Source organism: Ochotona princeps, chromosome 22, assembly GCF_030435755.1.
Source record: "Ochotona princeps isolate mOchPri1 chromosome 22, mOchPri1.hap1, whole genome shotgun sequence".
Taxonomy (NCBI): Eukaryota; Metazoa; Chordata; class Mammalia; order Lagomorpha; family Ochotonidae; genus Ochotona; species Ochotona princeps.
Window position 1 is genome coordinate 9,744,710 of NC_080853.1, and position 24,028 is coordinate 9,768,737.

General features: G+C 55.1%; 2 protein-coding genes across 4 annotated transcripts in view; one reads left to right on the forward strand and one right to left on the reverse strand.

Annotated features, from left to right (window-relative positions):
* NCOA5 (nuclear receptor coactivator 5) overlaps positions 1-8,472 on the forward strand; it is a 32,496-nt gene extending 24,024 nt beyond the window's left edge. For both annotated transcript variants that reach the window (XM_058679743.1, XM_058679744.1), the window contains 5 exons: positions 996-1,132; positions 3,347-3,473; positions 5,557-5,756; positions 6,965-7,285; positions 7,706-8,472. In XM_058679743.1, coding sequence (XP_058535726.1) covers positions 996-1,132; positions 3,347-3,473; positions 5,557-5,756; positions 6,965-7,285; positions 7,706-8,295 — 1,375 coding nt within the window. In that variant the 3' untranslated portion in view covers positions 8,296-8,472. The remainder of the gene's footprint in view (positions 1-995; positions 1,133-3,346; positions 3,474-5,556; positions 5,757-6,964; positions 7,286-7,705) is intronic.
* Positions 8,473-12,441: 3,969 nt separating this feature from the next.
* Positions 12,442-24,028, reverse strand: part of SLC12A5 (solute carrier family 12 member 5) — a 31,405-nt gene continuing 19,818 nt past the window's right edge. For both annotated transcript variants that reach the window (XM_012927184.2, XM_058679740.1), the window contains exons 12-25: positions 23,109-23,283; positions 22,339-22,457; positions 21,950-22,048; positions 20,960-21,079; positions 20,457-20,561; positions 19,148-19,316; positions 17,287-17,482; positions 16,348-16,517; positions 15,890-16,021; positions 14,964-15,071; positions 13,826-13,948; positions 13,536-13,735; positions 12,819-12,952; positions 12,442-12,675 (exon numbers count right to left, since the gene is read on the reverse strand). In XM_012927184.2, coding sequence (XP_012782638.1) covers positions 12,584-12,675; positions 12,819-12,952; positions 13,536-13,735; positions 13,826-13,948; positions 14,964-15,071; positions 15,890-16,021; positions 16,348-16,517; positions 17,287-17,482; positions 19,148-19,316; positions 20,457-20,561; positions 20,960-21,079; positions 21,950-22,048; positions 22,339-22,457; positions 23,109-23,283 — 1,942 coding nt within the window. In that variant the 3' untranslated portion in view covers positions 12,442-12,583. The remainder of the gene's footprint in view (positions 12,676-12,818; positions 12,953-13,535; positions 13,736-13,825; positions 13,949-14,963; positions 15,072-15,889; positions 16,022-16,347; positions 16,518-17,286; positions 17,483-19,147; positions 19,317-20,456; positions 20,562-20,959; positions 21,080-21,949; positions 22,049-22,338; positions 22,458-23,108; positions 23,284-24,028) is intronic.

The following is a 24,028-nucleotide window of genomic DNA, read 5'->3' on the forward strand; positions in this document are numbered from 1 at the left end:
TCTTGGTCTTTCTCTGACTCTCTCAAAAGATATATATATTTAAAATTTTATTTTATATTTATTTTTGCAAAACGGGTAATGGGACAGACATTTGGCCTAGCATTAAAGATCAAGTTTAAGATCCCATCTCAGAGTGCCTGAGTTCAGTGCCGTCATCTGCTAATTCCAGCTTCCTGCTGATAAGGCACACCTTGCATGGCACCCAGTGATTGCTCAGGCCTAGTCCATCATTGTGGGCATATCAGAGTCATCCAGTGGGTAGGAGTTCTATGTCTCTCTCTGCCTCTCAAATAAAATGTTTTTGAGAGGGTAAGGTGGCGAATTACTATATACAAGATAGTTTCAATAAGTTCATAGAAAATATATATTACAGAGGCCAGTGCTGTGGTATAATGGGGTTGAGCTGATGGCTGCAGTGTTGGCATCGCATATGGGTGCTGGTTCGAGGCCTGGCTGTCCACTTCCAGTTCAGCCCCCTGCTGATGTGCCTGGGGAGAGCAGGAAAAGATTGTCCGGGTCCTTGGGCCTCTGCACCTGCATGGGAGACCCAGAAGAAGCTTCTGGCTCCTGGCTTGGCCCTACCAAGCCCAGGCCATTGCAGTCATTTGGGGAATGAACCAGCAGATCAAAAAAGATGTCTGTCTGTCTGTCTCTGTCTCTCTCTCTCTGACTCTGCCTTTCAGATAAACTTTTTTTAATTATTGAAGAAATTATAAATCAGTTTTTCGTGTTTAATATACATCAGTACATCAGACTATGCATAATATTTTCTGTATATCATTTGTGTTCACCAGCCTTCTCTCGCACCCTCCCTCCGTCACCCTTCATTTTGTGGGACAGGTCAGCTCAGTCAGCCACAGAGCTTAGAAGCAGGAAGTCCCAGGTGCAGAGCTGTTTGCTTCCAAACTCAAAGAGGATTGGTGTTGAAGATTTCTCTCTGACTTGCTCAGGAAAGAAGAATTTTTAACTTTGTACAAACCTTCTTAACCTTACAGGAGAGAGGGCTCTTATGACCGGTACCTGCGAATGGACGACTATTACAGGAGGAAAGAGGACGCCTACTTTGATCGTTACAGGGACAGCTTCGACGGACGAGGCCCTCCAGGTCCAGACAGCCAGTCCCGTGCAAAAGGTAAGGTAGCAGAAATAGACATTCCTGTTACTGCAGGACCCTTTACCAAAGAAAGAGAAATGAGGCAGGATTTGAGCCAATAGCAGGTGCCGGCGATATGGCCGCCTACTTCATGAGAAGAAGAAATAACAAGCTTGGGGCCCAGTGCAATAGCAGTGGTGGATGGCACAAGGCCTTGGGACCCTGCACCTGCATGGGAGACTTGGAAGAGGTCCCTGGCTCCTGGCATCAGATCAGCTGAGCTCTAGCTATTGAGGCCACTTGGAGAGTAAATCAGCAGATGGAATATCTTCCTGTCTCTCCTCCTCTCTGTAAATCTGTCTTTCCAATAAAAATAAACCTTTTTTTTTTTTTTTTTAAGATTTATTTATTTTTATTGCACAAAGTCAGATACATAGAGAGAAGGAGAGACAGAGAGAAAGATCTTCCGTCCGATGATTCACTCCCTAAATGACCACAACGACCAGTGCTGCACCAATCCAAAGCCAGGAGCCAGGAGCTCTTCTGGGTCTCCCACATGGGTACAGGGTCGCAAGGCCTTGGGCCGCCCTTGACTGGCTTCCCAGGCCACAAGCAGGGAGCTGGATGGGAAGTGGGGCCGCCGGGATTAGAACCGGCGACCATATGGGATCCCAGCACGTTCAAGGCGAGGACTTTAGCCGATAGGCCACCATGCCAGACCCAAAATAAAATAAATCTTTAAAAAAAAGAAATAACAGACTTGAAAATAATTTTTGAATGCAGATTGATATTGTCGCCTGGTTTAGTTAGCCAGCAAGCAAAACCTGCAGCTGAGCCTTCTGCCCCCGACCGGACGACCTGCTGCAGTGTCAGCTTTGAGGGGCAGGTTTGTTGCTTACACTTTTTACCTCTTTTTTTTTAAGTAAAGATAAGCATGTTTCTTAAAAGCCTCTTTTTTCTCATACATCTATTAATGACCTTTAAACTGTTTTCTGTCTGGCCAGGGTGGTGTGTTTAAAAGTCTGTTTATGAATTTGTATATTTGTTTGAGAGTCAGAGATGCACAACTTCCTTTGGCCGATTCACTCCCAATGCCTGGCACTTTCAGGGACCACAGCGGGCCCACAGCCTGGAGCTGCTGCTCAGTCTGTCTCCCAGGTGGGAAGCTAAGGCACAGGGTCCTGGACCACTGCTGCTTCCTTCCTTCCACAGTCTGTTAGCAGACAGCTGGAACGAGGAGACGGACCCGCAGGTGAGACCCAGGCACACATCACAGCTGGTGTCCTGACCCCGTGTGTCCCACAGTTTTTAATTTGTTAGAAAATTTAACTGCATGATAGCTTTATTTCAAAATGTAAGATTGGGGTGGGGGTGCGGAAGGGAGTGAAACCGCCATCTTTAGCACCAGCATCCCAGTGGGCGCTGGTTTGCGTCCCGTATAGGGACTGATTTGCCTGCCAGCTGCTCCGCTTCCAGTCCAGCTCCCCGCCACTGCATCTGGGAAAACAGCAGAAGATGGCCCTAATGCCTGAGCCTCTGCATCACACAGGTGACCCAGCAGAAGCTCCCACTTCCGCCTGGTCCTGTGTAGGCTGCTGGGGAGTGAGCTAGTACATGAAACATCTCCCTGTCTCTCCTTCTCTCTCTCTGTAATTTTGACAGTCATATAAGTAAATAAATCTTTAAAAGATAAATCATCAAAAATGCAAATTAGAATAATAGTATCATTTTTTATCTGTCAAGTTAGGAGAAATTAAAAGAACATCAATGTCCAGTGTTGACTAAGGTGTGGAGACATAAGTACCTGTCAGTGGTGGGCAACTTTTTTTGGCGATTTACAACATGATTCACGGACCATAGACAGTTACTAGCTTAAACATCAGCCTGCTGTGGATGTATTGAGTTTTGAGTCTCGCCTGCGGTTGCTGTGACAGAGCCAGACTAAGTTCCCAGGCCTCACGGCTGGATGTTCTCCACTCCTGTACTAGACGATCTGTGTCTGTGGAGATAAATAAATTAGTAGCAGCCTTCCAGGAGGCCGTTTGGCAGGATGTATTACAGGAAGCACTGAGACCGCTCCACCCTCTCGCCTACCCATTCCATGTTGATGACTTTATCATTATAAAAGAGTGAGCTCTAGTGGTTGTTTCTAGGAGGTAGATTTGAGAAGTAACGTGAGCCTGTGTGTGATGCTCTGTGTTCACGTAGCTCAGGGCGCTTCGTCCCTGCAGTTTTCCCTGTGCTGTCTTACAGAGCGACTGAAGCGGGAGGAGCGGCGGAGGGAAGAGCTATATCGCCAGTATTTTGAAGAAATCCAGAGACGCTTTGATGCCGAGAGGCCTGTGGATTGCTCTGTGATTGTGGTCAACAAGCAGACAAAGTAAGACCTCCTTAGATGATTCTCCCAAGCAGGGGAGACGGTCAGCTCCACCCACTGCCGCTAGCTAGGTGTTGTGGCCTTCCTGTGCTGGGTTAGCTGGAGGCGTCTCAGTTGTAGGTGGCATAAAACCCAAGTGAAACTGACTGAAGCCCAAAAGGAACAATTTTAGTTTATTTAACTGGAAAGTAACTAGGAAGCTCAGGCGTGATATATCCAGGGCCAAATTATGTCATCGGGAGTTGGTCACTAAGCACTGATGTCCTAAGTGTCGCCTTCATTCTCTGGCAGGTTTCTACTTGGAAAGGTAGATGGCGCTGACATCGAAAGAGAGCTTCTCTTCCTGTTCTTTCACATAAAATCCCGGAATCACTTCCCATTGAACTGAGCTGCCTCATTTTCCTACACCTGAGCCCAGTGTCACTTTGGCCAGATATTCTAGAATGTTCTGGATTGGCCAGAACTGTGTGGTTAGCTATCCCCAGAGCTAAAAGTAGGAATAGTCCTATAGAACCATCGGGATTGAGAGTGGGAGAGAAAAAGGTAACAACAGTTACACACAGAAAAGCAAAAAAAAAAAAAGTGGGAGAAGGACTAGATGTTGGTCAAAGGAGGTGGTGGATAACTAGCCTGCTTCATGAGACAGCCCTGAATCCACAGTTCTGTGGATGGCAGACTTGCATGTGTGTCAATCAAGAACAAAGCCTTCTTTGTGAAGCCCTGGCCTTGCAAAACTGTTAGTTGAGCATGTTAGCCGAGCCAGAGGTCACAGCCCTGCTGTCTTCCACCTGTTTACACTCTGTCCTCAAAGAGGCAGAGCTGAGGAGCAGAGGGGACACAGCTGCTTGCTGGCTTTGCGGTGGCTATGCTTCCTTTCCCCGGGGCTTATGAGTAACTTCATGTGGTTCCTAGCAGTTTGGGGTTAAAGAGCTCCTTTTGAGACATTAACTAGGGAAATAGGTGTTGAGACGCCAAGCAGCAGGCCAAGTTCACAGGATTGGGTCGGCCTCGTTTGGAAGCAAATGCTACTGTAACTGTAAATAGCATTTTGGGATACATGATAATAGCTGTGATTCTCAGAGTACCAACTTTGCACCTCCCCAATGGCAGGCACATTACATTGACTGTTAATGCTCACAGGCATCACAGTCCATATGCATTCACTCAGCATGGCTTTGCCGGGCCTGGTAGAGGCTGGGTCCTAGGGCTACAATCAGAACCAAGCACACTCCCCCTCTGGTGCTGGAGCTTACCATCTAGTGGAGCCACTGACAGCTGTGCATTTGTAGGTAGCAGTGCATGGGAGATCTGTGCTTGGAGGGCAAGTCACGGAGACAGCTGAGCTGTAGTGTGTGTGTATGATTAGCAAGGAGGTTTCATAAGGTTTCTAAGAGTTAAAGGACTCACTGAAGGCTCCATAACTTTGAGCAAATGTTTGGGCTGGAAATCCAACCTGTGTTTCCAGCATTATAGCCCATGTCTGTACCACTGTATTCTGCAGCCCCAGTGACAGGTAAGTACCCCAAGGCCTGGGCAGCACGGTGATGTTAAGGAAACACCATTGATACTTGGCTGCTGTCAACTTCCTGTGTGACCTCAGCCAAGTCAAAACCATTCTGAGCCGGTGGAAACTAAGGAAATGGTGTAGATCCTCAGAACCTAAAGAAAATCCAGGGGGAGCAGAGAGGAGGGTCAGTACAGTACACTAATCCTCCACCCTGTAGTGCCAGCATCCTAATTGGGCTGGGTTCATCTCCTGGCTGCTCTGTTTCTGATCCCTGCTTATGTCCTGGGAGAGCAGCAGCAGATGGCCCAACGACTTGGTCCCTTGTACCCATGGGGGACACTAAGAAGAAACTCCTGGCTCCCAGCATCGGATCAGCTCAGATCTAGCCATTGTGACCATTTGGGGAGTGAACCAACAGATGGAAAACTTTCTTCTCTCTGTGTCTTCTCTATAAAATCTGCCTTTCCAAAAAAAAATAAATAAAAAACAGGACTTGAGTTCCCTGTGGGGAGTACACCCAGGTAGCTGAGGTTTGAGGTTGGTCCCGGATGCGAATCTGAATTCCGGTTGCTGTTGTAGAGACTATGCTGAATCTGTGGGGCGGAAGGTGCGAGACCTCGGCATGGTTGTGGACTTGATCTTCCTCAACACTGAGGTGTCACTGTCACAAGCCTTGGAGGATGTCAACAGAGGAGGATCTCCTTTTGCTATTGTTATCACCCAGCAACACCAGATTCACCGCTCCTGTACAGTCAACATCATGTTTGGAACCCCACAAGGTGGGTCGTAATGCCAGGGCTGGTCACAGACGCATTATCTCTGTTGATACCTTACTCATCAGAAGCAGGTGTGGGCCAGTGATTGATGCACCACAGCTCAGGATGGCAGGGTGCTCTCAGCTCAGAGAGGTGGGTGCTCCTCAGACTCCATCGGGGGGCCCTGGCAGAGCAGCTGACTTCCTAGTGCTCTCTGTAGATACAGTTCTGGGTCTGCTACTTTCTTGGCCTACAGGCATAAACAGTGTGTTCCTGAGGTGGTGGGCCCTGGTTTGTCCCTTTGACTGATTTCCCTGGTATAAATCCTCCTACTTAAGTACTGGAGTGCTTGAAATACCCCATTTCAAGTCAGTGGCATGAAGCCATTGAAGGGGTGGAGGAAGAAGTATAAGTCTGTCGCCGCCCAGTGAGATCTGGCTGCAGCGCCCCCGGCGCGTGCTATCCTGAATGCAGCCAGATCTTCTGCCTTTCAGATGCGGTAGGGACGGGCGCAGACCACTCCAGCAGATAGGATTCTGTTTACTGTGCCGGAGAGGAGAGGAGAGGAGGGGCTGGCGCCCACCAGGCCTGCAGTGGATCTCTTACAGCCCTGCTCTGAGGTCACCTGTGGTGCTGTGAGCCCGGGTTGATGGGCTCTGCCAGCTGACGGCTGCAGCCACGGACGGCAGTCGGGCTCCTGGTGCAGGAGTCCTCAGGATGGATGCGGAGTCTTCGCCTCCTGTTCACCGGGTGCCTCTGATCAGGGAGGGGTAGGAAAGGGTCGTTTAGGTTCACCGTTTGGTCTTTATCCATGACTTTTGAACTGATGAGCTCAATAGCAGTAGGCCAGCCCCATCCTGAGGAGCTCAGTGGAGAGCCAGGCTTTAGAAGGGCTTTTTGGCCCCCTGCTGCTGGGTCTGCCTCCCATGGCTCGGCCCCATGTCCTCTGTATGAAGCTGTGGGGGGCTGGCATGATTCTTTGGTTTTTACTACAAGCCTGTGATCTTGGAATTTCCCCCAAAGAGCCAGCTCCATGCATGGGTTGTGTGTGTTCCCCACCAAAGACCCCCTTAACTCTCTTCCCAATCTCCCTCCCCAGCCCACAACCAACCTTAAGGTTTTTTGTCACAGAAAGTTTTCTTGCTGGGTTGAGGTTAGGAAAAGCTTGACAGAGTGCAGCAGGTGGGCACTCTGTTCTGGAAGAAAATAACTCATGTCACTCGCTCCCACAGAGCATCGCAACATGCCCCAGGCTGATGCCATGGTGCTGGTGGCCAGAAATTATGAGCGTTACAAGAATGAGTGCCGGGAGAAGGAGCGCGAGGAAATTGCCCGACAGGCAGCCAAGATGGCGGACGAAGCCATCCTGCAGGAGCGGGAGCGCGGAGGCCCAGAGGAGGGCGTACGTGGGGGGCACCCTCCAGCCATGCAGAGCCTCATCAACCTGCTGGCAGACAACAGGTACCTCACTGCCGAGGAGACGGACAAGATCATCAACTACCTGCGGGAACGCAAGGAGCGGCTTCTGAGGAGCAACGCCGACTCTCTGCCTGGTGAGCTACGTGGCAGGGCTGAGGTGAAGTTCCCACTCTGCATTTCTCTCATTGCCAGGCCCTGCTGGGAGGGGGGGATGGGGGAGCGGAATGAGCCCAACCCCCTGGGCTCTCTCCTGGGCCACTGGGCCAGGTGACAGTGGTGTCAGGATGGGGTACTCAGTTGGATCCCTATAGTTACCGCGATAGTGAATGGACCGACCAGTGAGGCCAGTTCCCTAAGAGCCAAGATGGGTGCCCCCTATTCTGACTCATCTAGGAAGCAGCTCTTTGGGTGAACAAGGCTTTTTGTGTGAAGTGGCCCCTTGGGAAGTGGCTGTTCCTCTGTGCACCCTGTGATTGCTGTCCTTCCCTTGGCTGCAAGGCCTCCTGGCCCCTGAGGGTACTTTGAACCAGGGGCATTGCGCTTCTGTCTTCCAGGCCCAATTTCCCGCCAGCCACTCGGGGCGGCTTCGGGTGCCTCGCTGAAGACACAGCCAAGTTCCCAGCCGCTTCAGGGTGGCCAAGTGCTCCCCTCTGCTACTCCCGCGCCAGCTGCACCCTCCACCTCCCAGCAAGAGCTTCAGGCCAAAATCCTCAGCCTCTTCAACAGTGGCACGGTTGCGGCCAACAGCAGCTCGGCTGCCCCTTCGGCTGCTGCCGGAAGCACACAGAACCAGAATTTTCCCCCAGCCACGAACAGCCAGCCCCAGCCAAGATCACAGGCCTCTGGCAGTCAGCCCCCAGCCATTTTGGGACAGGCGGGATCTGCTCGGAACATGGGCCCCAGGCCTGGGGCTCCCTCCCAAGGGCTCTTTGGCCAGCCTTCCAGTCGCCTGGCACCTGCTGGCAACATGGCCAGCCAGAGGCCTGTGTCTTCCACAGGTATCAATTTCGACAATCCAAGTGTACAGAAGGCTCTGGACACCCTGATCCAGAGCGGCCCTGCTCTCTCCCACCTGGTTAGCCAGACCACGGCACAGGTGGGAAGGCCCCAGGCCCCCATGGGATCTTACCAGAGGCATTACTGAGGCCACGTCTGTCCGCTGCCCCCTACCCTGCTCCCTGGCCTCCTCCCAGTTCCTGCGTTCTAATAGTTGTTCTACAGGAGATGTCCGTGGCTCTCTCTAGGCCCACACCTCTCGTCACCTGCTCTCTTCTGCCCAAAACTGAGTTCCGTGTCCCCGACAGTCAGAGTTTATGCTACATCTGGGGGGTGCATTGTCCTTGTTTTTGTTTTCTATTTTTTTTGTTTTGTTTATATATATGTGTGTATATATATTATATATATATATACATATATATAATATATATAAATATCTCTGGGGTCCCGAGGGCAGTACAGGTGTCCCGTGTCAATGTATTTTTGAGGGAGTTTCTCTGGGTCCTCTGGCTGCTGGATTTGTGGGGTGGGGGAAGGTAGGTGCCGCCCCGCTCTTCCCCTAGCTGAGCTTGGAATGGCATTTGTTGGTAGCTGCCACCTTTGTTCATTTTGAACGTGTGGATCTCAGCTAAAGCTCCTGCCTGAGGTTGGGGAACACCTGCCCCTGGCGGGGTCCTGCTGCCCTCCCCCAGCAGGCTCTGCCCTGTTGAGACCTGGCACAGGCAGCTGGAGGAGGAGGAGGCTTTCCGCAGGTCCAGTCCGGTGGTTTGTGTTTTTCAGCTTTGCTCCCCCCACACACCCTCTCGTGAACTCAACAGCTGCAATTACCACCAGTTTGATGCAAACTGTGAATCTGGGCTCCCCTACACTTCCCCCTAATCCTGTCTGTCAACAACCCCTGGCCCCTGAGAAAGCTCTGTGCCCCCTTGGTGGCCGCCCTTCTTTGTAGTGGTCGGTTGTGAGCATTTGCCTCCAACACCCAGGCTCTTAGTTTCTTCTGGACTCTGGTTCTCTTTTCCGGGCAGCGGGGGGCAGGGACCAGGTGGATGTCAGACTTGGAGTCGCTGGGCACGTTCTCCATAGAGGTGGCCAGTCTGAACTTTGGAGCTGGAGGGACACTGTTGCAGCAAGGGCTTGCGGCTGCTGCTGCTGCTGCAGGCAGAGCCAGAGGCACGCTCCTGGTGCTCCCCAGGGGTGGTCCTCAGGAGAGCCCTATGGGGCAGCCTCAGGGGCAGGGCCTGGCAGGGTCGGGAGCCACCACAACTTGGGCTGAGCAAAAAGTGGGTTCAGAAAACTCAAGCTCCCCCAAATGGCAGCATTTTATGTTCTGACATGTTTGTGTTACATAGTGAATTTTTTTTCCTTTGGAACTCTTGTGTTAATAAGATGAAATGATTACTTTTTAATTAAAACAAAAATGTCCAAAAGCTGTGTTCCTATTCCTCTCGGGTGGGAGCACCTGCGGCCCTCTCACAGGACCCTCTTTGCCAGGGTCAGGAAGTGAGGTCCCCACCCTCCTCAGAGCTCTGCTGCTGCCGGGCTTGTCCCCAGCCTCCAGCCAGGCCGCCTCTTTTCCAGCAGCAGCCTACTGGCAGACCAGGGTGCCCTGTTGAGTGTGCAGCTTCTGGTAGGCGCTGACTGGCAGCAGGCCACCCTGGGGAGGAAGGCCGCAGTGTGAGGAGGCCCTTTCTAGCCGGTGTTTTCCTTTGCCACCTCTGCACTCCCCGAGGTGCCAGGGGACTGAATCCGAAGGAGTCGACAAGAGTGGCGCAGGCCTCCAGTGGGCGAGGGACCCAATGCCTGTGATGCTGAGCCTCTCGGGCCATCTGCTGAACACCTCTCGGTGTCGGGAAAGGTGGGTTAGCACAGTGCTCCTCAGGGTGGACCCAGACCCGGACCCTCAGCCCGTTCCTTGGGTCAGGGACCCTGCAATGTGAGGAAGCCTCAGGGGACTTCCTGGAGGGTTCCCCAGTGTGCCCAGGCAACACGCCTCAGGCTGTGAAGGGTATCATAAAATTATTTTTATTGCATTTTGTGCAGACGGGAATCTAAAAAATACAGTAAAAGCCAGAAAGCATTTAAATGGGAGCATTCAACAATAAAGGAAAGAACCAACCCTCTCCTTTTCATATTGGCACAAAGAACACAAGATCAGTACTGAGGCAGGATGCGGAATACCGGAACACTGAAAAGTAAAGGCAGGCTTAGGAATCATGGGAATAGTAGGAATCAATACTCTTGATTTGGTTTGCAACCTCTCCTATTTACAAGGGTTCTCCACGTCATCGCTTTGCCCTGCACATAGATCGTCAAACAAAGCAACACTACCACTACGAGGCTAGTGAAATATTGCACTCAGAATAAAAGTCACTTGGATGGACATGAGACGTCTAGCTACAGTGATTATAAAGATAATTGTATGGATGACTTGGTAACATTCATAACAAATATTGCACGTGTAGCACAGAAAACTTGGGTTTTTGTTGTGGGGTGTTCTTGTTGTTTTTTTGTTTTTGTTTTTTTCATCAACGGAAACTTAGCTCTTGTCAGCCAGACAGTCTGGGCCCAGATAGTGCAACTTGATTTCCTAATCAAGTTATCGCAGCCCCTTCTCCCCTCTACCCAAGCCACTGCTTTGGCCTGGAATGCACAGGGACCCAGCTATAAGGGTTCTCAGAGGTCGCTGGAAGGATACAGGGGGTTGGGGTCTGATGCTTCCAAGCCTCCTGCTTGGTGAGTTGGGACAAAGGGTCAAGTCCCCTGATGAAATGTCAGGCCTTGACCAAACCAGTAGACCTCCAGGCCTACACACACACACCACATACCCCCCACACACGCACACAACACACACATCCTGTCTAGATGGCAACCAGCTGCAGCTCTCTTGCCTTGGGCTCGAAGGGAGGGAGGTGGTGAGGTCAGGATTACCCAGTGCCCCAGCTCTGGGCTGGGCAGGATATCTAACTAGGTGTGCAGGTCAGGGCCCTAGGGCTGGAGGTACTGTACCCAGTCCCAGAGGGCCCTGGAACGAGCATGCAGTGCCTGTCCCCCGTCGTGATATGCCCTGAGGGGAAGGGTACCCGGCCCACGTCCTCTCTGAAGACCAGAGAGCGCCTCTGACCGAGCTCGTGGAGTGGAAGCGCCTAGGACTGCAGTTGGGGGCGCCAAAGGCCTTGTGTCCCTTTGAGGGGAGGGCAGAGAGGCCCCTGGTGACCGCAGCCCTACCTTCCAGGGGGCCCCGGGCGCCAGAGCTAGAGACCCAGGGAACACAAAGAAGGTGCCTGGGTTCCCCAAGGCAGGGAGCTGGCCCTGGGGAGAGATCATCAGCGGTGGCACAGGGGACCTCCCTAAGCCAGAATCGCCCTCCCCCTGCCCCCGTTCCCTCTCACCTGTCCCAGGGAGGGACGTGGGAAGGAGGTGGGAAGGAGGCGCCCTCTGGCCCCACGATTTCAGTCTTTGGCGAGGAGCCGTGGGATGGGGAGCAGGCGACAAACCGACTGGGGAGAGACGCCTGTTCCCCCGCGAAGGCACCAGGCGGGGCTTCCTCGGCGGGGCGCCGACCCTCTCTCTGACTCCACCCTGGGGAGCGCCCCTCGCCTGTCCTGGCCCCAACTTGCATAAGAGGAGAAGCCGGAGCCGAAGGCGCGGCGGCGGCATCTCTAGTCCACTGGGAAGCTAATCCCGGAGACGCTAGCCGCTAGGCTCACTTCATCTCTGAAAGGGACTGCAGGGCTGGATCAGAGCCGGACTGGGGAAGAAGCTAGGGGTGTGGGGGCGGTGTCGAGGGGCCAGGACCACGACCCCCGCGTGGGCCGAAAGCACTTTGGCCCTTCAACTCCCCCGGACACGGACGTGCAGGAGAGTCCAGCCGCCCGGGGCCTCCACCTCCCCTGGACCCAACCCCTCCCAGCCGGGGGCAGCTCGACAGTGGCGCGAAGAGATGTCCGTTGTGTTTCCAGTCACGGAAATATGGGGACGTTAAAAATACACGCGATGTTTCCTGTACACTATGTATAGGCTCGGCCGGCGCTGGGCCCAAGCCGCCTCGGGCCGCCAGGAGCCGGAGGAGCGCGGAGCGAGGCCCGCAGCGGGGCTGGGAAGGGGTAGGGGTCGCGGGGCTGCCTCGGGGTTTCCAGAGGCTCCCATCGCCTCCGCTCCTCGTGCACCTCCTCCCGACCTTTATTGCAGCGTCTCCTCCAGCGGGGCGAGGCCGGGCTCGGCACCGGGGCGGCGAAGCCGGGGCCTCCCCTGACTCCCAGGGCCAGCGCACCATGCCTCTCTCCAGCCAGCCGCACCGGGCGTGGCCTCGGGCTTCAGGCGGCGGGGTAGGGGAGCCAGGGCATGGGCACGGGGGTCTGTATGTAAACGGTGACAGCTGCGGGGGGCGCGGGCCGGGCGCGCTTGGGCCCGGCGGGAGGGGGCGCAGCTCCTGGCCCTCAGGAGTAAATGGTGATGACTTCGCGGCCGCCGCCGCGGACCAGCATCACGCGGTCCAGGTGTTCCGTGAGGACCTCGAGGAATTCCATGTCTGCGCGGAGGTCAAGGACCAAGACCCGTCTCCTTCCCACCGCTGCTCTGGTCTAGGCGCTGCTGCCGAGGCACGCCCCGACCCCAGCCCCGGCTCTCCTGCCCCACCCTTCCTTCTCCTCCCCTACCTCTAGCGCAGGATACAGTTCTCATCCCCGTTGCGGTTGCGCGGAGGCCCGGGCATGTTGAGCAGAACCAGCTTGGCATCCCGAGACTTCTTCACGATCACTTCATTCAGCCGTACGGCCGTGTGCATGCGCCGCACGTTGGACTGGTTCCTGCCGGGTCGGCGAGCAGGTGAGTCCCCGGGAGAGGAAGCGTGGGACCCGGCTGCGCCCCCCTCCCCTGCCCTTGCTGGGCTGCTGGGGCCCGCGGCGGGGGGGAGGGGGGCGGGTGGCCCTACCAACCCGACAGCTCCAAGCTGGGCTGTTCAGAGACTGCGGGGAGGGATTCCCGATGGTGTGAGCAGGGCAGGGACCCTGGCCAACCACAGAGAGAAAAAGAATTAAAAAAAAAAAAATCCGGAAGCACTTACAGATTCTCCCACTCCCTTCAGGTGACAGGAGAGAAGCAAAGAGAAAGAGAGGGAGAGGTCAGAAAAAGATGAAGAGGCTGGGTGGTGAGACCTGCATGTGACTTGCTGTCCCAGCAGCCCCTTCTCCCTTCACCTTCCCACTGCCTGCACCTGCAGGGAGGGGGAGGGGAGGTCTGACCCTTTGCTTCCAGGCTTCCCATGGGGAAGCCAAAGCCATGTCCGGGATGAACTTCCAGCCTGTCCCCCCTTCCCCAGGACTCCTTGTGCCATTTGCCAGGGGCAGCAAGACCCAGTTGCCAGCCTTCATCCAGCCCCAAGGCTCGTACGGCTTCATGCTGAAGAAGTCCTTGATGCCCTCGGAGGAGACGGGACTGGGGCCCTTGTTCTTCTCGGCCACCGACTTGTCCTTGGTCCAGGTGAGATGCACCTTCTCAGGGTCTGCCTCTCCCTCCCCCTCGGGCTCCTCTCCTGGGGACGGAGAGCTGCTGGGGCAGCTGGGAGCACTCTGGTCATGTATCAGCTGCACCTGCAGGATGAATGGAGGGGCAGCAGGTAACTGCTTGGGTATGAAGGTCCCATACCCACAGGCTGGGGCCACCCCAGCCCTGGGGCTCACCTCTTCCTCCGGCTTCTCTTCACTGTCCCCTGCTGTCTCTTCTGGGACGTTGAGGCGGAGCCGGGTGTTGGCTGGATTTTTTCTCCGGATGGAACCTCGAGACTCGTCCGTGATGCTCTGGATCTAGGGGTGGGACACAGGTGGGCGTCAGCTCTGGTGGGGGTCACCAACCAGCTCCTGCAAAGAATCCTCCCCACCCCACCCGGGACTGCAAGCTAACTGTCTAGAAGCACACCTACTTCTACAGCAGGGCAAGGCTTTTGGATCTAATAGTTGTGGGTCAGTGGGGATGAGAGCCCTGGACCTCCCCATTATCCAGGAGCCAACAAGCTCATTCCCAGCACAGCAGGGCTCTAGGCTAGCACCTAGCACCGGGTTCCTGTGTCAGTTTCTTCCAACCAATGCAAATGTCACTTCTGACTGTTTTGGCTATCACCCTTGCGTGTTGTTTCCCCAAGGGGATCCATCCTTCCCAGTTCTATGGGGCATCCATCACTCATGTCCCCAAGAAATGTGTTATCCCCTGGGAAACCCATAACTTGGATTCTGTCACCCTTGCCCGTTCACCAATATGACCTGCCACCTCACCCAGTCCTCAAAACAGCCCATCACCCACTAGGAGCCCCAGGCGTCATCACTCATCCTGCCAAGGGCTCCAGTCCCTGGAGTGGGTCTTTCCACCATCCTCCAGGGGAGCAGTGGTCCCACGTGACCTACACCTGGGAGGTCTTGCCCCAACCCCCCATGTGGAGCTCAACACCAGCACCCCTGAGAACACGTCACCCACATCCAAGGAGCCCTGCCCTACCTGCCACCCGTCACCCATGTCCCTGAATACCCACCTGGCCCACTCCCTGAGAACCCTGTCTCCTGCCAGGGCAGCCTTGCCCTTGAGGACTCTGCATCTATACACACGTAACACCCATTGGGCTCCCTGTGGCTCCCTCCTGCCAAGGCCCCTATGTCCCCCAGATGCAGCTTGGGAGCCTGAGGTCAGGAGGGGGACCAGGGAGGATAAGAATCGGAAGGCAGTGGTACCAATGGACAAGGGTTTCCACCCCCAGGGCCATCTGCTCCCTGTGCAGACCAGGGCTGGCAGCAGCCTGAGTCTCTCACAGCCCAGTCACGGCAACCTCACCTCCCGCTCCCGCTCATTCTTGGTTAAGTGCATCTGTTTGAGGATCTGAGAGCGCTGCTCCATCACCAGCGTCTTCTCGTAGGTGTAAGCCGAGATGTCGCTCTCGTGCTGTGGGCGTGGGGGTGGCGGGTGAGAGGGACAAGGGAACACAGCCTAAGATCTGTGCCCAGGTGCAAGGCCACAGGAAGGGAGGCAGGCACCTTTCCTTGTGCCAGCCTTGGGCTTCCTTAATGGGTACCTGACCACCAAGGGCTGCAGGAAGCAGGAACAGAGCAGGACAGCTCTCCTAGAAGGCAGGCAGCTCACTCCCTGCCCAGTGCAGCACGGGACCAGGCTTGTGAATGGATGAACTAAGGCATGAGTGGGCTAATTAATCACCTGAGTGAATGGAGGAGGGGAGGAAGAAAGGAACAAAGGGATGAATGAGGACGTCATTGGATGAATGGAGGGGGAATGAGTGAATGAATGAAAACATGAATGGATAGGCAAATGAATGAAAATGCAGAGCTGGGTGGATGGATAAACAAATGAGAGACTGTGGTGCCACTGCCGGGAACAGCGATTTCAGAGTTAGCCTGCCTGGGTTCCAACCCCGACTCTTGCCCGTTCCTGTGTGGTGTTGGGTAAATCCCTGAGAACTCTCAGGGCCTAGACTTTGGAATTTATAAAATGTCCTCCTTACTGGTTGTTGTGAGAATAGATATACACGAGGCACACAGATGAGTTCCCTGGTTGGAGCGAGTGCTGCTGGACAATGGCTGTTCCTAGGTGGAAGGGAGGGATGGAGGGCCCCCGGCATGCTGTGTGATGGTGGGAAGAGATCCCTCCTGAAGCACAGGCTGCCCTGTTTGGTGCTGGGGCCACCAGGGAAGAGGCCTGGGGAGCATTTGTCCCCAGGCCCTGAAGGACGGCATCCAGACACTCACCATCTCCACCACCTCAACTTCCGCAGTGATGCGTAAGTGATAGAGAAAGGTGGTCAGGTCCTTCTTCATCTGGATGCTGTTATCATCCATCTGGGCCACGGTGAAGATGCGCATCTTGCACTTGCGCCACACCTGTCAGGGACCATGGAGAGGCGCTCAGTCTCCCCACCTCATTGTCAGACACATGCAGCCCTGAACTCCTCTGTCCCAGAGACTCCCCATCCTGCCAAGACTCCCCTGCTCAGGTCTCAGGTCCCCTAGGAAAGCCCTGCTCACCTGGGAGGAGGGGATGTCGCCCGCCTTCACAGGGGCACACAGTCAGTGCCCCTGAATGGACAGACGGGGTCTAGCACCAGCTTCTCTTCCCGGGAGCCCCCAGGACAGAAGGGTGTGGGAGCTGGCCTTGGCCCGGGGACAGGTCCACATGTGGCCATGTGGGCACCTGGCTGTACGCTCACCTTGTGGTGCCGCAGCAGGAAGGGTAGCAGCATGAGCATGCCACCGTCGTGAACGATCCACCAAACATCGATGCTGCCCTCCGAGAAGCGCTCAGGGTTCCCAGGAAACATGGCCACATTCTTGGTGACCAGCAGGGCCAGGTGGCCAGCGGTGGTTTCCCGCACTAGCTCTGGGAATTGGGGGGTGGTAGACGATCAGGGTCACCTCAGCACCCCACCCCACCTGGCTTCAGCCTTGGGCCGAGTCATCAGAAAGCCCGCACAAGCCAGCGCTTCAGCATATGGCAGTAGTTAGGCAGTTCGTCTCTCCCACTGTCCAATGTCAACCTGCCCTGTGGGATGCGTGACCTCACTGAATCCATCCACTCCCACTTCACCACGGGCTGTCTGTGCTTGGAGGGGCTGTTGTGACCTTGACATTCCAGCCACGTGACCTGGAGAAGATTCCAGGCTTTCCATGGGCCTCAGTGTTGCACCAAGAGAAGAGAGCTAACAGTGTTTGGCCCTTGGGCAACAGACAGGAAACTCCAACCGCCTCACTGCTCTGGCACACAGAACGCACGCTGTGAAGTGAGGCACTGCCCAGCAACGCCGTCAAGGGGGCAGCCACTCGGAGAGGGTGAGTTACTGAGTACCACCACACAACTTGCAAGTGCCCGAACACAGGGGCAGACCCCAGCTGACAGGTGCCACTCCAAACCTGACACTCTCCCACTGTCCTGAACTCTACTCCTCCTCCTCCTCTTCCTCCACCTCCTCCTCCTCCTCCCAGGCCTGCAAACCCACACCAGTGAAGACCATCTCATTCACAGCTGACTCCCCAGCGGCCAGCACAGTGACTGCCACGGGTCCAGCTCAGCACTTGCATGTGCCAAACCTGCACTGGTCGGTTGGGAAATGTTTCAGACCCAAGAGAAGCACCTGCCAGCCAGGCATTACCGATGAAGTTCCTCCAGGTCTGGTGGTCCTCCTTTTGCCGCCAGTTGCGGGGCCAGCCCACAAGCACCGTGTTGTGCTGCAAGCCACCGAGGCCTCCGGACTGGATGAGGTGGGACACACCATCACGCAGGTTAGAGGAGATCACCACCTGACAGAAGCCCTTCACCTTCTCCGCCTCCATCAGGCGCCGGATGGACTGGGGGAGAGGAGGGGCGCAGGTTGAGATGAGGAGGACCAGCTGGGGCCTCCCTGGCCCTCGCAGTGCCTCTGCAGCCCCCGCCCCCTCCCTCTCCTCCATCAGCCCCCACCTCCCCAAAGCTCAGCTCTGAGCACATCAGCCTCTGGCTGATCACATGTGGCTGCCCGCCATCCCTGATCCCCACTCCTTCTGGGCAACCAAGCTCTCTGTGACCTTCCCCCTCTGCAGCCCCCCACCACGACGCAGCCCCTGGGGCTGAGACTGTTGCTCTCCCCGCCCCTCATCCCCCTTGCTTTCCACTCCCACTGGCCCCACCCAGACCGACATGCGATCAGGCTTCTCTGGATCACACTTGTTTCGACAGTGTGTAAAGGAGCATAGCAATAAGTATTTTTCCAAGTACATGCACTGTGAAAGAGGCGGTATTGGGCCCCTTTATTAGCAAGGAAACTGAGGCTTAGAGAAATGCAGACTTGTCTAAGCATGCATGGCTAATGTTGCAGAGGAGGTCTGCATCCAGGACATCTTACCCCAGACCCACACTTTAACTGCTGCCTTGATTCTAGACACAAGTTCAAGTTCCATCTCCCAGTTCCTAGCTGCATGACCTTGGGCAAGTTACCCAGACTCTACAAGGCTCAGCTTTCTGGTCTGTTGCATGGTTGCCTGCCAGTGGCCCTGTGCAGGTCTAGGGAGAATTGCATGGCTGGGTATACACAGGGCTTAGCACACCACCCCCCGCCCGGTGCACTGCTCCTGCCAACCTTCCCACCCTTCATCATCCAGCCCCAGACCTTAGGCCCACCACCTGCTTTTCAATATGTGTCCCCCAACACACTGGCCAGTCCCGGCACCTGACACATGGGTGCCTTCCACCTCAGCATGCTGAATGGTGCTGATTGGTCCAAGCCCTGGGCCCTGGGCCCTGACAGATTGGTGCGAGCAAGCCGGCGAAGCGGAAGCAGCAACTGTCACAAGCCATTAGGGGTGTCCCTCCCATCCCACCTCACCTCCCTCAGGCCCCTTTTTCTCTATCCAATTCTAGTCACAGCCCTGAGGCCCAGAAAGGCCTGCACAGCAGACAGGGCCCACTTTCTCAGCTGCCCACCAAGCTCCTTGCATCTCTCAATATGCCCGGTGCAGATGGCAGCCACCATGCCCCCCACTGGCAGAGCACATGGTCCCGGGATGGAGCCCAGAGTAGGTGACATGGAGCCAGGGACTCCAGTGCAAAGCCTAACTATGCTTCCAGCCAGCTGAGCAGCCTTCTGCCAACCAGTGCCTCCCTGTGACAAAGGTGGATACTCCCCACCTGCTGACTCCACACAAGACAAGGGTCAGTGGGGTCCTGTAAGATTTATGCTGTAGCAGGGAGAAGTCTGCAATGAGAATCCAGGAACCCTAACGGGGACCTTGACCCTCTCCCTTGGACAAGCAGCCTGACTTGGCTCAGCCTCAGTTTTCTTCTCCATAGAATGGATCCCGCTGCTTCTGATGGACTTTGGCCCTGTGAGTTGAATTCTAAGGAACTTCCTCTTTGTAAGGACAGGACACAGAAGCCAGAGCCCTGTGCAGCCCCAAGCTGGCCAAGGGAGGAAGAGTTCAGAGGGCTCACTGGCCATGTTCTGGCCCTCTGCTCACCTTCCACGGGCTTCCACTCACCTCCTCTGCCCGCTGGGCTTGCGGATGATTGTCTAGGAAGGTGCCCTCAAGGACAGAGCCCACGATGGTCAGGCCCTTGCCTGCCTTGAGCTGGGAGGTCAAGGAGAGCAGCTGAGGGTGTACCACATTCTGGTCTTGGTCCACACGCACCAGCACCAGCAACTGGGGTCTGAGAGAGAGAGCAAAACTATAGCCCCCTGTCCAACTCTCCCTCCCACCACCCGTTCAACCCCAACCCCACCATCCCATACTCCCACCAGCTGATATCCCCATCATTCAACCATCTCAGCATCCAGCCAGCCAACCCTGTCCCTGCACATCCATCCATCTGCCCACTCTCTCCATCTACCTCACTCATCTATCTATCCATTTAACCACCCACCCATCTATTGTATTCTTCAGTCATCCACTCATAGCCATAGGAACTTACCTACGCTTGCATTATTCGCTCAATTACCCACACATCCACCCCCACCATCCATTCACACCCATCCATCCCTTCACCCAGCCACCCTCCTATACAGATGCATTTACCCATTCACCCGTCCCGGAACCCACCTGTTTCCTTACTTCTTTAAGCCACCCCCCCATCCTGTTCAGCAGACCACCATCCAGGTGGTCTCTCTAAGCATCTACTCCGGGCTAGACCCAGTGCCAAGCATCTGAAAAGTCACAGACAAATCATACACGGTCCCAGTATCTATAAGGCACAGTTGAGTTGGCATCGGCAAAGACCAGCCAACAACGTCCTCTACACACAGAGCAGGGCTCCAGGCCTTGCTCTTGGGAAAGTGGAATGTGGAGAGATGAAGAAGGCACTAGGCCTGCTGGGCACTGGGCGAGAAAGTGCCCAGGGCTCAGGAACAGGGTACAAAGCTTTGGGTTTCAGTCCTGTCTTTGTTGATTTTTGAGCCCCTCTCTGGCCCCTGACATGCCCACTTTCTCTGGAATTAATTGGAGGAATTGGCACTGCTATAAAGCTGCCTGAGAATCCATCACACTTGCTATAGGAATGATCCTACACAAATTAGAGCCAGAGACACCAGGAGGGTACTGGTGTGGCTCTGCATGGGCCTGTGCCACCTGTCGCACCTTCACAGGTGGTCTGAACAGACAACAGGGTGAGTGTGTGCAGAGAAAGTCAGGAGGCTGGCCTGGCAGCCGGGGAATGGGAAACAAGTGTCTGGGATTCTGCTCAGCCTTGGTGTGAGAGCAGGGAAGGGATCAGACAAGGCTGCACTCCACAAAACACACAGTAAATGGGATGTTTTGGGCCTGGTCCCCCAACATGCACCCCCTCTCCACTCACCTCCAGTTCTTGGTGTGTGGGGGCCCCTCCTCCAGGCGTAAGAGGGCATAACGAGCAGCGCTGAGAGAGAGACCTCGGATCCCATCACCCCACTCCTTCTCTGCCCTGGGGACCAGGAAGAAGACCATGTGATGCCAGGGATCCAAGAATAACCAACTCCCTGAAGCGGCTGCCCCTGGGCATGCCATCACTCTTGGGTTCTGAATGGATATGTATGTGACTGAGGCCAGCTAGCTCAGGCAAGGCTCTAGCTAGATGGCTCCTAGATCCAGTCTCTCACCACGTCTTTCCATTCAGGAGCTTCTGACCCTGATGGTGGCATCTAGCATGTGCCTACTTATCACACAGACATATCTACCCTAATCACACAGTACCTGCCAGCCTCATCCTCTCCCACTCCCTGCCTCGTCCCCACACCCAGCACTCCAGGCACCCCCTTCACCCCTCCCACTCTCCCACTCTCCCTGCTCCCCAACCCCAACCCACACCCAGCACTCACTCACCCGCGGTACTCGATGTACTTATAGATGAGTCCAGCAATGAGCATGGCCACTAATGCATAATACCAGGAGCAGATGAACATGAGGGCGAGGCAGAGGCTCATGCCCAGGAAGGACAGGGTCCTGGACAAGGAGGAGACCCAGCCTGTGAATGCTGCCTGGCAGCTCTGGTGCTGGAACCACGGCTCTGTCAGTGAGCGTCGGAGGCCAGGGCCTGGGGGACCCGCAGTAGCATCTCCAAGAGTAGGCAGCCACCACCCCCCCCACACCTGGCTCCTCCCTGAGTCACCGCGCTTTCCCGGCCCTATGCCTCAGACCCTGCCAACCAGCCAGGCCCGCAGATGAGACCTGTGGAGCAGCTGGAAGCAGGACCTCCCCCAAACAGGAGACCCGAGATGAGAGGCAGCCCTAGCTCTAGTCCTGTCCTGCCAGAGTCCTGCTGGGTGACCTTGAGCCAGTCCCTCCTTTCTGGCTGAACCTCCACTTTCTTTCTGTAAAACAAAATGGACCATCTACCCCCCGGCCTGATTCTTGCGGGCACCAACAGGCACGGAGCCAAAGAAGTGCCGCAATCTCTGTGGGATGAGCATGTTATACAGTGCTCACCAGCATCCCCAGCGAGCATACCCTTTCCACAAGGTGGGAAAACTGAGGTTCTGAGCTGCAATATCTCCAGGCAGTGCAGAGTCATGATCTACTGAGTCCTGCCCCCCCACAGTCTACTGAGACATGGGGGTGGGAGAGGCGGGGAACAGTATGGGCAGCCAGGGCACCAGAGCTAAGCATGCTGGTGACTCTACATTTCATCCAGGAATACAAGGAGAACTCTCTCCCAGGACCTTTTTCATGCTGGCTGAGCTATCAGCTCCAGAGAGAACGGGATGCCCTATTCAGGTGTGGGCAGGAGACGGGGCCCAAGGAAGGGAAGGACTGGGGCAGGGAAGGGGGTGAGTGAATGGTTCAGCAGGGTGCAGCCGGGGGACGGGCACGCACCAGTGGTAATATCGAAAGCGCGGTCTCCAGTTGGGGGTCCTCAGCAGAGTCTGCACTGCACAGGCCAAGTTCACAAACATGTAGCACATCAGGAAGAACCTAGGACATACAAAGGTCCCCGGAGAGACCAAGATGCAAAAGGGAGGCAGGGACATGGGGAGAAAGGAGGAAGGGAAGAGAAACGGGGTGGCTAAACCAGCCTTGGGCAATTGGGGAAGGACTCAAATCCTCTTACACCACGCCCTGACACACATAGGGCGAATCTGTGTAACAAAGGATAGGTTCCTGGGACCAGAGAGGACTATCCCTGGGTTATTCATGTGTGGGGGTGATGTTCTCGGGGGGGTCACAGTGGGGCTGATGGGGAGGGCGTGAGGCCAGGCACGCACATAGAGAGGATGGGGGCGACCTCGTCGAGGGAGGCGATGAGAATGCCAATCTCACAGATGCAGGCCGTCAGCAGCAGCGCCCAGGTTGGCTCTCCATTGGCTTTGCCATGGCCAAAGACCTGGGGAAAAAGCCACCATCATGGGGGACTGGTACCTTAAGGACTTCTCGCTTCCCCCTGCCACCCCAGTCTTGGGAATACCTGGAGTATGAACAGAATCCCACAAGCTATGGTGTGGAAGAAGGCAGAGGATGTTCTAGTCCTCACCCCCTGAGAAAACTCAAAGGAGTAGCACGCTCTGGCTGTGTCCTTCCCACCCTGACACTGGTGCCCCAGTGCAGTGCACTTCAATGACCCCAGAAGGGGAAAGAAGCTTCAGCAGGACAGGTGGGAGAGGAGCCAGCTGGTAACCAGCAGCGAGTATGCTGTGCTGCAGCAACCTGTGCTTTCAGCACATGGGCCATGGGCAGTTCCACCTCTTCTTGCCCTTTGGCTACCTCACTGATTCCCTGACCAACCACTAGGCCAAAGGAGGGCAATTTACTTTTTTCCCTGCAACCAGAGAGTGTTTAACGTGCTCAGACAGCGCTCACGGCACTGGTCGAGGGCCAAATCCCAAATAAGGCCTATGCTTCCCCCTCAGCATAGAGGAACCATGTCCAGGAGGCAAAAAGCTGGTAGTGACCCTACGAGGCTCACTGCAAGGTCTCCCTAGGCAGGGGTCTGACCACTTGGTTCACTAGAGTGGGAAGTACACCTGCTAAAACTGACCTGCAGGAAGGGCACTATGCCATCCCGAGAGATGGCCTGCAGCAGGCGAGGGGCCCCTGTGAGGCTCTGCAGCCCGGCCCCACAGGTAGAGAAGAAAGATCCAATGACAATGACCCAGGGAGATGGCCAGGCCAGTGTGCCCACCACGAGGTTGCCATTCACAGCTTCACCAAACCTGGAATGAAGCAAGAAGGGAACAGGAGATGCCAGGTGAGCAATGGCGCCTGCTTTCCAGGGCAGGTCTTCCCACACCAACTGCAGGACCAACTCTGTCCACCACAGAGTGAGGCTCTGGAGGGGCAACTCTCCAAGCTTTGATTTCCTGAGCTGTATGACTAGAATAATTACACATCCTTCTCATATCATTAATGAGAGCATCAAATGTGCTAATGTGACTTTGCTAACATTATGTGAGTTGAGACAATCTCTTGGACCAATGCTGGCATCAGGTATTAAATAGCTATGTTGCCATGTGGGGTGCCTGATTCAAGGCCAAGCTACTCTACCCCCAAAACCAGCTGTATGATAGTGCTCATCTTCAGAGGCAGCAGGTATGATTCACGTGCTTTGGGCCCTGCCGCCACCCACATGGGAGAACCAGACAGAATTCTAGGGTCCCGGTTTAACCTAGCCCAGTCCTGGCTTCTGCAGCAATTTGAGACGTTAACCATTGAATGGAAGATTCTCCTCTCTCTTTCTCTTTCTCTCTCTGTCTCTCTCTCTCATATAAGATGAAACTAATTAAATAAAAATGTAAAACATTAAGAAAAGATGGGCGTTTTGGCCTCATCAGATGCTATGAAAATCAAAGACAGACTTTTTTAAACATGACAGCGTCTTAAAATGGGAGATACTGCCTTAGCAGAAAGGGATCTCCCCTGGGCCCTGCTGCAGGACCCCAGCAGCCAGAGACAGAGCGG